At 60.9% G+C, this 12,497-nt stretch overlaps 1 protein-coding gene across 3 annotated transcripts in view; it reads left to right on the top strand.

Moving 5' to 3' along the window:
- Positions 1-513: 513 nt before the first annotated feature.
- LAMC3 (laminin subunit gamma 3) overlaps positions 514-12,497 on the top strand; it is a 51,984-nt gene continuing 40,000 nt past the window's right edge. For all 3 annotated transcript variants that reach the window (XM_081267928.1, XM_081267929.1, XM_081267927.1), the window contains exons 1-2: positions 514-945; positions 9,318-9,622. In XM_081267928.1, coding sequence (XP_081124054.1) covers positions 576-945; positions 9,318-9,622 — 675 coding nt within the window. In that variant the 5' untranslated portion in view covers positions 514-575. The remainder of the gene's footprint in view (positions 946-9,317; positions 9,623-12,497) is intronic.

Here is a 12,497-nt window from a genome sequence, read left to right as displayed (position 1 = left end):
GGAGCGGGGCATTTGCTTGGGGGAGGACCTGTCAGGGAAGATCTCTCCAAGGAGGCGCACGAGGAGACCAGGTTCTCTCCTCACAAACTTCACGTTAGGATCTCTTCGCTTTGGGGGCAGAAGAACCAGCCGCAGAAGCGCTTTCAGGATCCCCGGAGGCTCCGGAGGGCCCGGGGCTGAGGAGCTCGCCAGGGCTGGCCTGGGCGCTGCTAGGAGGCGGTGCGCGGGGTACCGGCCGAGCGCTCCCCTTCTCCGGGGCCCACAGCAGCGGCGAGGAACCTGCATTTTACCGCCCATTCTGCAGATGAGGACGCCGAGGCCCGACCCCAGCAGAGCCAGGACGAGGAGGCATCTCGGCGGACTCCCCAGCCGGGCACTCCCGGGCACGTCCACCAGGTGGGGGTGAGCGCGAAGGGACGGAGCGGTCCGGGCGCCGGGGTGCCGCCCGCCGGTCCCTCCTCCAGCCCTCCCAGCCCGTCGGGTCCCGCCCGCCGGGGAGGGCGGGTCCGGCCACCGAGCCCGCCGGCCGGCAGAGCGGAGCGCGCGGCGGGGAGCGCAGGGTCGGAGCCGTGACCATGGCGGCGGCGGCGCTCCTGCTGGGCCTGGCGCTGGCGGCGCCGCTGGCGGGCGCAGGCATGGGCGCGTGTTACGACGGCGCGGGGCGCCCGCAGCGCTGCCTGCCGGTGTTCGAGAACGCGGCGTTCGGGCGGCGCGCGGAGGCCTCGCACACGTGCGGCAGCCCGCCCGAGGACTTCTGCCCGCACGTGGGCGCCCGGCGCGCAGGGGCGCAGTGCCAGCGCTGCGACGCCGCGGACCCCCGGCTCCACCACAACGCCTCCTACCTCACCGACTTCCACAGCCAGGACGAGAGCACCTGGTGGCAGAGCCCGTCCATGGCCTTCGGCGTGCAGTACCCCAACTCCGTCAACATCACCCTGCGGCTGGGTAAGCGCGGGCCGGCCACCGCCTCCCTGTTCCCGTCCCATCCCGGGCAGGGGCAGAGGACTCGGCGCCTGTGCGCCCTGGGCGCGGCTGCGGCACCCTGAGAGGGCTCGGGAACGTGATCTGCGCCCTGAGGAGCCGGAAGGATAGACTGAGGGGCGCCCTTTGGGCTGGGGGTGGGAGTCAGGAAGCCTTTTGGGGTTCCTTTGCTGAGCTGTGGGTCTGGGCGCAATGACATTCCCTGGTAATGGTTTTCCAACCTAGACCCAGAGCTGTCAGGAGGGGAAGACGACCCCCAGGAGTGACCTAGTCCATCCACCCTCCTAATCTGGGATCTTGTCTCAGTGGGCTCTTGGGTCTGCATGGAGGCCCTGGGAATAGGAGCCCAGGTGTTTACCACCCAATCAGAGCTGTTCAGCTCTCTGGGCAGGAGGACCAAGTTGCATCCTGCCATTGGGTAGCTGGACCAGTTGGCAGGACCTCTCCTCCGCCTTGCCCATGGCCCCCTCCATCCCCGCCTACCAAGGTGCAGGAAACCTCAGGTCTCTGGGAATCAGGATCAGAGTCTCCACCCAGCCCTTACTTGGCCCCACTGCAGGGAACTGGAGTGCTCCCTCTCCCTCCAAGTCCAGTGCTGTCCAGTGTCCTCCCTGGTCCCCTGCCACGCGCCCTGTATCATTCGAACAGTTAACTAATTCAGCCTCTGCTACTCTCTCAGGGAGCGTATTTTCACCAGTTACTCTTTCTTATCTGTGACATCAAATCGCCCAAAGCTTTGGCAATTCAGGGTATTTTTATAACTCATTTTGGCTGCTAAATCTGACCTGAGGCTACTCACAGCTTTGTTTATTCTAGAAAGAGTGAATATTTGTACATTTTGCTACTGAAATCTCATTTGAATACAGCCTGTAGCCCCAGAGCAAATGATTGGGGATAACACAATATATAATATAAAGCCTGCATTGTCTTTCTTTACTTGGGGAAGTTTAGAGACCGAACCACGCCTGGAACCAATGAGTTTGGAAAAGGGAATGATGGAATTGTGTCCCCATTTTTTCAGATGAAAAATTGGGGGATCAGAAAGGTTAAGTTTTTCTTCTAAAGGCAGACAGCTGGATGTGGGCATCTGCAGACATCAGAGGTCAGAGCATAAAGTTAACTAGAGCTGTACCACCCACAACTGAGCTGGGCTTCCCTAGGCCTGGCTGACAGAGCCCTGAGGAGAGCTAGGAAAAGAGTGGTGGGAAGGACTCTGAGCCCCCTCAGCAGAACACACAGCTGCTGGAAGAGGGCTGGTTCAGTCACATCTGTCACCTTCTCTGGGACTATCTGGAACTCTAGATGAGGCTCTGGATGGGGCTGGTCTCTACCTAGGCAGGAAGTCAGCAGGGAGGCTGGGAGAGCTGGCTGGCTGGGGCTGGCAGGACCCCAAGGCCACAGGGGAAGGAATCTGGGACGGGGTGGGAGGTTGTGAGGGAGACACAGTGTTCCACAGCAAAGGGTGTCACATGTGTTAGTGGGGTCCAGACGCCAGAGGAAGGGACTCCGCCCAGCACAAACGATGTGGGAGTCGATCGGGGGACACGATGCAGGGGGAACATGTTCACATTCTGGGCCTGGAGCCTGACTTGCTGGCCTGGGTGCTGCGCAGCCTCCCTGCACACTGCCACACTGCCTTGGACCCTTAAAAGAAGGTTGGTCCTGATTCTCCTGCAGGCAAGGTCCCGAGGCTCAGGGGTGGCGCTGCAGGATCCTGCAAAGAGCTCAGGTGTGCTGCCCCCTGCGTGTCTCTCCTTCCGTGTGTAGTATAGTACGGGGCACATGGAGGGACTCCAAAGTGAACACAGAACACACCCTTGAATGAATGAGTGATTGACAGGTCAGCCCCTCCATCCTGGCATCTGGGCCCAGCTCCGGTTCTCTTCTGTCTGCTCTGGGGGGCAGAATGGAATAGCAATCATGAAATGTGAAGGGGGGCTGTGGACTCAGGCCCGGCTGCTCGCGGGCACGTCAGGCTGCTGTCCTCACCTGTGCAGAGGGGATAAGAGCTGCCCCCCAGGGGGCCGTAAGCCAGTTAGTTCCAAGAGCTCAGGTGGGAGCGTGACAGCCCTGTGGCCAGGAGCTCCGTGGTCCCTGCAGGAGGGCTCTCTGTGGGGAACAGGAAATGCTCCTCCTTCCAGGAGACAGCCCGCCCCTGGGCCCGCAGCAGCCCCAGATTTGGCTCATTTGGGGTTCCAGGTAACTCAGATTTGCTGTAGGCTAAGCCAGGCCTGCAGAATATCAGGGGAAGGAGAGGTCTAGGGCTTTGGGGTCCCCCATGGAGGCCATGATCATTGGGTAAGGTGGGCTGGGACCCCCACCCACCCCGTCTCAGGCCACCTCTGCTTGCTCCCCTTCCCTTTGAAGTCTCTTGGGAGAGGAGAGTGGGCGGCAGCTCTGGCCCAGGGTGTGTGTGTGGGGGGGGGCGGGGGAGAGGCTTGGTGGCCTGGATGGAGGTCTCTGCTTTCCCAGCCCCCTGCAGCTCCGACATCTGTTCCAGATCCAGCAGTGGCTGAGCTGAGCCTTCCTGCCTGAGATGAAAGGCCACAGCGGGTCTGGCAGCTCCCAGGCCTTCACTGAGGCCGGGGATCTGGTGGGCTGGGGCCTGGTGGCGGGTGGGAAGAGTGGGGGCGTAAGCGGTCACTGGGGTGACAGAGCGTCCAGAGAAGCTGTGCGCATGCCAAGAATGTGCTGGGTCAGCACCTCCTTCTACAGATGGGGAAACGGAGGCTCTGAGGGTTGGAGCCCTTGTCCGAGGCCCCGTGGGCCCTTGGGTGGCAGAGCTGGGAGGTCCTCCTTGGGGTGTTCCACCTGGGGTCAGGCTGCTCCCCTTGCCTTGAGCCGGGCTTAGGGGGCGCGGGGCAGGCAGAAGCAGCTCTGTGCGTCTGGGGACCTGCAAGGCCCTGAGGGAGCCAGCAGAGGGAGTGAGGTGACAGCAGGGCTGGATGGCCACAGTGAGGAGCCTGGCCCTGGAGGGGTGGCCGTCGGGGGGACCTGAACCCCGGAGGAGTGCGCAGCCAGCTGGGTCTCCAGGCTCTTCCTGTGAGTGGGCGGCCTGTTTGCCTTGGCTGGCGGGCGCTGGTCCTCCTTCCCTCTCCCTGGGCTCTGCTGGAACACTGGGCCCCAGGCAGGCCGGGGGTCAAGGCAGGGCCCTGCTGCCTCTGCCTCCACCCGCAGGATCGGCCCCCACGCCCCCTGGGCCCAGCTGGCCTTGGTCCCCTCATCCCCTCCGGGGCTTGCAGTGGGGCGTCCCATAGCCCAGGAGGGGCTCAGCTGCCTCCTGCAGCCTCTGGGACATCCCCGGCCACTTCACTTCTCCTGCGCAGCCCTGCCCCGCCCCAGGGCTTCAGAGTGGCCCGAGGCTGCCGTGCACCCGTTCCTGTGCCCGGGAGATGAGCACCCGTTGGCCCCCTCAGCCGGAGGCGCCTCGCCCAGGAGCCCTCTGCCCTCCAGCACGGCCCGGGCCTGCCTGTGCCTGCAGCCCCCGCCCCGTGCCACGGTCTGGCTGGCGCTGTGTGAGCTCTGGGTTTGTGGCTTCACCCAGCTCCGAGCGGCAGAGGGGTGGCCTGTTTCCACACCTGCACCCAGCACCCAGCTCAGGGCCCACAGCCAGGGTACCAGGCCTGGGCTGCCGAGGTGAGTGGGCAGGATGGCCGCTGAGCCACGCCTGGCGCTGCCCGAGGGCTTTGCAGGCCCTCGTTGCTGGCATTGCTACAAAGTGTTGCAGGTGGGGAAACTGAGGTGTTCCCTTCAAGTCCCTGCCCAGTCAGGTTCAGGGACATCAGGTGGTGCCACTCACCCTCCAGAGCATCCGCACCCGGAGCTGTGGCTGTCACAGCAGGGCCTCTCCCTGGCCCAGCCCTCTGCCCGCCTCCCTGGCCTGCTGTGCCTAGGCCAGATCTCCCCCAGTTGTGCCCTTGCCCCACTTCCCGCCCTGGTTTTGCCTGTTGGAATCATGTCCCCATGTGAGCCTCCACGGTGCCTCTCACCTGGCCCAGGTAATTTAAGCAGACTCCTGAACACCAGCCAGCCCTCGATGTCATACAAGAGCCCCAAACCTTGAGTCCCACAGTAAAGGCACCCGGAGGGTGAGCAGTGGTGTTACTCACAATGGTCACCATCGGAAGAACCCGGGTGTCCATTGATGGGTCATGATAAGAAAAATGTGGTCTGTCCCTGCAGTGGAATATTAATCAGCCTTGAAAAGGAAGGAAATCCCCACACAAACTGCAACACAAGGACCTCATGCCAAGTGAAATAACCCGATCACAGGGGGAAGTTCTGCCTGATCCCACTTAGACCAGGTCCCTAGGCAGATTCATAGAGAAAGAAATGGGGTGGCCAGGGGAGTTAGTGTTTAATAGGGACAGTTCCTGCTTGGGAGGATGGACATGTTGTGGAGGTGAGTGGTGGTTACAGTTCCCGGCAACAGGCATGGATTAGTGCCACTGGGCTGTACATGTCCAGATGGCTAAGATGTCAAGTGTGGTTCGTGCCTGTTGTGAAGGTAGAGGCACCTCCTTCCTCCCTGGTCACTCTGTGCACTGAGCTGCCGCTTGGTATTCTCCAGCCCCGTCCTTCCCTGGATCACTGTCTGCCCTTCTCTCCGTTGTTCCCCAGCCCCGGGGGTTGCATCTTTTCTAATATTTTTAGTTTTAAGTGGACACAATATCTTATTTCACTTCTACGGGGTGCTGAGGGTGGAACGCAGTGCCCGCTGCACGCCCAGCCGGGCCATCTGCTTCTTAGGGGTTTCTTGCGGTGCTCTCGACTGCCCTGTCCTCCTTGCAAACGAGTGGTCCGTACCCTCAGGTCAGCTCGCAGCTCCTTCTGGACCTCAGGACCCTAACACAGAGCCCTGGGCAGTGAGCACTGACAAAACCCTTCGCTCTCCCCAGGTAGAGAGCAGGCTCCACCGTCTCTATCCATATGGGGGCGGAGACGGGGTCTGGAGAGGGAGAGCTGGGATGTCCTCGAGTCCAGGCTTGGTGCAGCTGGACCCGGGTCTCTGCTGTCCTGCTGTGCTCACGGAGAGTCCCCAGCTCCTCACGGGGCTCGCCATGTTCAGAATTGCTGAGAGCCAGGATGGGAGAGGAAGGACGGGCAGCGGTGGACAGACGGCAGCCTTGGCGATCCTGCTCTGATCCCCGAGGGCAGGCAGCGGCTCTCTGCCGGGTTCTCATGCCCGCCGTGGGCCGGGCAGCCTCTCCCACGCGTCCCCTCCCGCCCCACCCGGGCCCCTGCTCCCAGATGGCTCCAATTATAGGGCTTTGTTTTGTTTCCATTTTCCCAAAATAAGCCTGGCTCTTGGGCTCACGCTGCTTGGTCAGTGCCGGAAGTGGGCTGGCCGGGCTAGGGCTGTCACGGTGTCACTCTTGACAGGCTACATGTCCCAGCTGCTGGACTGTCCGCGCCCCTGGCGCTCAGCCTGCAGGGCCCTCTGCCATCCCAGCTCCTGCACTGGGCAGCAGGTAAAGGCGGGCAGGGCGGTGGCACTGATGAGTGGCACCGATGGACCCACAGAGCCCCCAGGGGAGGGCAGCCGGCTCCGGGCAGCAGCTTTGGGGGCCTGTGGTTAAGTCGGGTGTCGGCTCTTCTGTAAGTTGGTGGGAAAGACCTTTTCCCTCCCTGTGCCTTGGGCTCCTTCTTAGTAAAGTGCTGCTTGGGGTGTACCACACGCAGAAAGCAAGTCACACAGTAGGCGCTCAGTCCAGTGGACAAGTCAGGATGCCTGGGAGCCAGCCAGGTAGGGAGTGCAGGGAACAACATTCCAGGCAGGGGAACCACATATTGGGTGGCTTGAAGGTGAGGGAGTCATGCTATCTAGAGTGGCACTCCTCCCCACTCACAGTTGGGTGACATTTTGGCTTAGCTGTGCTGGTAAGAATGTACCTGAGCCAGTCACCCCGAAGCCTCCCTGGCTCCTGGAGCCCATGAGGGCTGGGGTTGTGGCTGTGAATTTCATTCTTCCCACTGTTTACAAGGTCTTGGGGCTGGCTGTTTCCTTCCCCAGCCTTTTGGTTGCCTTTGGCAGAAATTTTTTCATTAAAAACAGGGATTAAGTTGCTTTCTCGGTCCTTCTGATTAACTCTCGTAATGAACAGTTCCCGCCGCTTCTCTGACGTGCCGTCTCCCTCACCTCCTGGCGTGGCAAGCAAGGAAACGCCTGGCGTGCCCAGAGCAGGAGGTTGGCATTCGCATGGGTCCCAGCCGCGCCCCTCCCAGACAGCTCCAGCTGCCAGCTACCTTCCAGGCTCCGAGCCTGTCCGAGAGGGGTCCAGAGGGGTCCTGTGCTGGGCGTTTCCTGAGGACTGGGCCCTGCCCACCTGCAGCGGCCTCCAGGAAGGCAGGGGTGGGCGGAACCCTGCTGGCCCAGGTCCCAGCCTCCTGGGTCCGCCTGGGGCCACACGCTGCAGCTGTGCGGGTGGACCTGGAAAGACATCTTAAAACGGAACAGGGCAGGCGGTTGCTTCTTTGAAACTTTTGTAGAAAATGTGTTTTCAGTTTTTAAATTAGAACAAGCTTCAGGAGAAGAACAGGGGGACGTCACTCCCTGCCCCGGGGACAGCAGGCTGAGCTCTGGGTGCCCCCCCTACCCCGGTTGTCCCTCCGGGGACTTGGGGATCTCTGATGGAGACTCTGCTGCGTCACTCTGGGCCTTTGTTCTCCCTGTGACATCCTGACCTGGGTGTTCCCTGATGACAAGCTGTTGGCCGAGGGAATGGCTTCTGTTATTGTAGGACTTGACATTCCGTGAGCCCCCCGTATTCCCTGGGCCCAGGTGGCCCCTCCTGTGTGAAATGCCTCGGTGGACGCTGCCCTGCCTTTGGGGTCCTTGCCCGAATCGTTCCTTTGCCAAAGGCCGGAAACCTTCCTGCGGCTCTTGGCCCGGGTCACCCCGCTGTGCTCCCAGAGGACGGATAGATTTATGGCCCTACGTGTTTCTTTCAGTGTGGTGAACGCTTAACGCTCACATCTCGGCCACTTGTAAGTGGACATTTTGATGACATTAAGCACGTTGACACTGTTGTGCAATCGTCACCCCCCAGGACTCCTTTCATCTGGTAAAGCGGAAACCACGTCCCCCCCAGACACTGATGGCCCCATCCCTCCGCCCCTGGTGCCCCATTCAATGGGGGGCTGAATCCTGTCCCTGTGAATGTGACCGCGGCAGGGACCTCATGCCAGGGCATCCTATGGGATCCGTCTTTTCATGACGGGCTTCTTTCACTTAGCAAAATGTCCTCAAAGTGTCACCAGATAGGGACCCGGAAGGGAGAAGGGGACCCCAGATTGGCCCTTGCAGGCTCCCGATGGACATCACAGAATGTGTCGGGAAGAGGCACACCAGAGGGTCCCTTGGGAAGGCAGCAGGGCAGCGGGATGGGCGGGAGGCGGTGGGGGCTCTGCGGGGAACAGACCTTCTTGGAGGCCTTGGTCTCTTCTTCTAAAGGAAACTGTCGATAGTGAACACGGGGGGCTGGGGCTGGGGCTCAGAGGTAGAGCACTCGCCCAGCACCCGAGGGGCACTGGGTTCCATCCTCAGCACCACATAAAAAAAAAATGAAATAAAGAATACTGTGTGTCCACCTACAATTAAAAAATAAATACTAGGGGCTGGGGATGTGGCTCAAGCGGTAGCGCGCTTGCCTGGCATGCGTGCGGCCCGGGTTCGATCCTCAGCACCACATACAAACAGAGATGTTGTGTCCGCCGAGAATTAAAAAATAAATATTAAGAAATTCTCTCTCTGTATCTATCTCTGTATCTCTCTTCCTCCCTCCCTTCCTCTCTCTCTCTGTCTTAAAAAAAAATTAAAAAAAAATAAATAAATACTAAAAAAAGAAAAATAGTGAACCCGGAAGTGCCGACCTGAAAACTCTGTTCCTTTAATCACGGCACCAGGAGGGTCCCGTGACCGGCGTCTCCTGGATCTCTAGGCTGGTGCTGGGAATGGGGCCAGGCCTGGGTGGAGGGTCAGGTTGGTCGGGGTTTAGTAAAAGGAGTAACTTTCTAACAGTGGAGTCGCATTTTCCAGACGTGGTAACTCCTGTTGCTGGAGATATTTCGGCAAACAGAGACGGCTGCCCGTGGGGACGTTACAGCGCAGAGCGCAGGACACGTCCAGCCAGACGAGGGACGGTGGACTGTGGGGAATCCGTGCAGTCCTCTCCTGGGTCCCTGACAGCCATGGGTAGCTGATGGCACACTCCCAGCCCAGAGCTCGGCCGCCTCTAACGGCCTCTCCCAGGGTTTCGCAGGGCAGCTCTCCGGGGACCAGAGTTGGGACTCTCCTTTCCCGTCTGTAAGATGGGTCCTCATCTCCCCGGCTTCAGGGAAGGCCTATGAGATCACCTACGTGCGGCTCAAGTTCCACACCAGCCGGCCCGAGAGCTTCGCCATCTACAAGCGCAGCCGGGCGGGGGGCCCCTGGGAGCCCTACCAGTTCTACAGCGCCTCCTGCCTGAGGACCTACGGCCGGCCCGAGGGCCACCACCTGCGGCCCGGCGAGGACGAGCACCTGGCCTTCTGCACCTCCGAGTTCAGCGACATCTCCCCGCTGAGCGGGGGCAACGTGGCCTTCTCCACCCTGGAGGGCCGGCCCAGCGCCTACAACTTCGAGGAGAGCCCCGGGCTGCAGGTCAGAGGGCAGCGGGGCTCGGGGATGGGGGGCAGCAGGCAGGATGCCCCTCCAGGGGGACAGCAGAGCCCTGCTTTCACACTCGTCACCTGGAAGCCTTAGGTCTGTGAGTGCCTGGCACGGGCGTGGCTGGGGGCTGCCCGGGCAGGGGAGGTGTCCCTTCCCTGGCCTTCGACCCAGGATCCCCACAACACCCCCAGTGCCCTGCCCTGGGACAGTGCTCTCCTCCCCGGCCACACCCCACCGGCCTTGGCTTCCTGCACAGGGTGGGAAAGCAGGCCGGCCCGCAGAGCAGCTCTGCAGGGGGACATGAACTGCTGGAAGGGCCGGGACTAGCCTGAGCACCCAGACCCCAGCTCTTCCTCTTTCTGCACTTCCTGCCCTGGGGACGCCCTAGCAGGGCCTGCCACGTGTCTCCGGGATGCTCTCGAGGATCAAATGGCAAAATGTGACAACAATGTGAGCTTTGGGGACCTAGAGTCTGAAAGGCCTTGCTGTAAGGTGGCCCAGGCTACTGGGAACTCCTCATGTGGATGGTCTCTGGATGGCTGTCCAGCATGGCAGCCGGTGGCCTCAGGGGGCTGCAGGGTATTTGAGGTGTGACCAGTGTCACGGAGGAATCAGACTTTACTTTTCTTCTCTCCCTGGGTGCTGGGGTGGACCCCGAGGCTGCGTGCACTGGGCAGGCATCTGGATGTTAGATTTTACTTACCTTTAATGAATTTACTTAACTTTAATGAATTTTAATGCTAAAAGTCACACGGGACTGAGCCATGGGAGAGCACAGCTATGGACAGGGGTAGAGCTTGGCAGATAGAAGGCGCTCATTCCCGCATTGAAGGTCACGGTGGTCCCCTGGTCTTGTCCCTGGTGGAGAACAGCAGGTGGCTCTGTCCTTCCTATGGGTCCCTCCGACCCCACCCACGTGGGTATACTCAGGCTTGTGGGCCGGGACAGGCACCCACGTGTCCACTTTCCTGCGTGTCCACTACAGCTGCGTCAGTCTGCTTGATGTTGCTGAACGCTGGATGGCCCTCGAGTCATTGTCCTGGGCTCGGACAGGCCGCAGGCGAGTTGAACTGCCATCTCCTTTTCTAGAGACTTCCACGGCTCTCCCTGGCCTGTCTGGGTTAACAAGTGGGGGTCCTGTTTGTTTCCAGAGGGGACACTGAGGCCCAGCAAACAGTGGTGTCCCGCTTGGCCATGCCAGCACCAGAAGACCTGAGGGTGCTGGCTTGGGGTCCCCAAGGCCACCCTCAGGTTCTGTGGTTCAGTGCACAACCTACACAGCTGGAAAGTCCCCTCTCCTCACAGAGACAATTCACTACAGTGACATGGGACAGATCGAAGTCAGCAGAGAGTCAGGGGAGCCAGGCTCGAGTTCCCAGCTGTCCTTTCCTGGCGGTGTCCTGCGGACAGGGCTTCCCCCTCCAGCAACCATGTGTGACAGTATGCAGAGAATTGCCAACAGGGAAGCCCACGGAGCCCTGGAGGCTGGGCTTTCCTTGGAGGGTAGCCATGGAGGCGCTGCCTCTGCTGACCTGTTGCCTTGTGTCCTGGACATTGCCCCTGGTGGAGAAGTGACCTCTCCAGACGGGTCTCCCCTGCTTCTGTAGGGCAGAGGGCGAGGTCAGAGGGACACGGAAGGCAGCCGCACCCTGCCCTCTGGACACACAGACATGTTTTACCCAGAGGGCAGACACTCAATGGGGGTCCCTCTGTCCTCTTCTGTCCCTGATGAGCTGTGGCCTTGGGTCTTTGCCTGTCTGGGTCCCCTGGTATGCCCAGGGCAGCAGAGCAGATGCAGGAACATGGACCAGGGTAGTGATTAAAGCTCGGGCCCTGGGGTCACTTATACCCCAGGCCCAGTTCTGCCCTGCACCAGGGGCACCACTTGGAATCGAGCGCTCACCCTGGCTGAGCCTCCATCTCCTCTGAGAACAGGAATACAACCTTGTAGCCTCTGAGGCCCGGAGCCTCCACCGCACGTTGGAGCCAGCTGCCCCTGCACCTCCGCGGGGCACGGGGTTGGCTCGGGAACTCCAGCTGCCACTCCTGGGGACCGAGCAGCAGCGGGGCTTTCCGCATGGACAGCTGGGCTCCCCGCCCTGACCAGACCCCTGAATCCACATGGCCTTTGAGCAGTTCTGCGCTGGGTGACTTGGAGTGACAGGGACCCACAAACTCAGCTTTGTGCCAGGGCTCCTGTGGCATTTGCTGATGCACAACCCTCTCTGGGCCGAAGCATCCTGGGCAGAGGCCGGGTTTGTGTGCTCAGTTGGAGCAGGGGAGGTGCCGCCTGAGTCACGCGGGGAGACAGGCTGAGCCAGAAGCTCATTTTCTGTCTTGATGGGCCTGATTGCTAGAGCAGGGGCTCCTGGGCTGAATTAAATGCTGATTAACATTCCACCGGAGCCGCCTGATTAGAACAGCAGGCCCCGAAATGTCAGCCCTCACGTGGGCTGCGCTTCCTCGCCAGCTCCTCCCCCAAGGTGCTCATTCACTGATCAGCAAGTGATCAGCGAGTCCCTGCAACGTGCCTGGCAGAGCCCTGGGGCCCCATGTCCCCACGTCCCCACTCTGGAAGGGCTTACATTCTCATGAGAGAGATGTCCCCTGGGACAGAGGCTGACCCTCAGCAAGTGAGAAGCTGAGAATCCCGGAGCCTAAGTCCTGCCAGGCCCGGGGAGCATGGGAGAAGGACTCTGGGAACTCATGCAGCTGACCTTTAGCATGGTGCTCAGGAGTGGCTGGGAGAGGGCAAGGGACCTGCGTGTCAGGGTCTTATGTGGCCAGCCTCGGCCCCTGCCCACCCCCAGCACCTCCACTCCATCCTGGGCAGGTGCCAGGTTCCCCAGTGCTGGCCAGGTCTGCC

This window comes from Spermophilus citellus, assembly GCF_964194105.1.
Source record: "Spermophilus citellus genome assembly, chromosome: 2".
NCBI classification, from domain to species: domain Eukaryota; kingdom Metazoa; phylum Chordata; class Mammalia; order Rodentia; family Sciuridae; genus Spermophilus; species Spermophilus citellus.
Note: the sequence above shows the minus strand (reverse complement) of the source record. Positions and strands in the feature narration are given on the sequence as shown.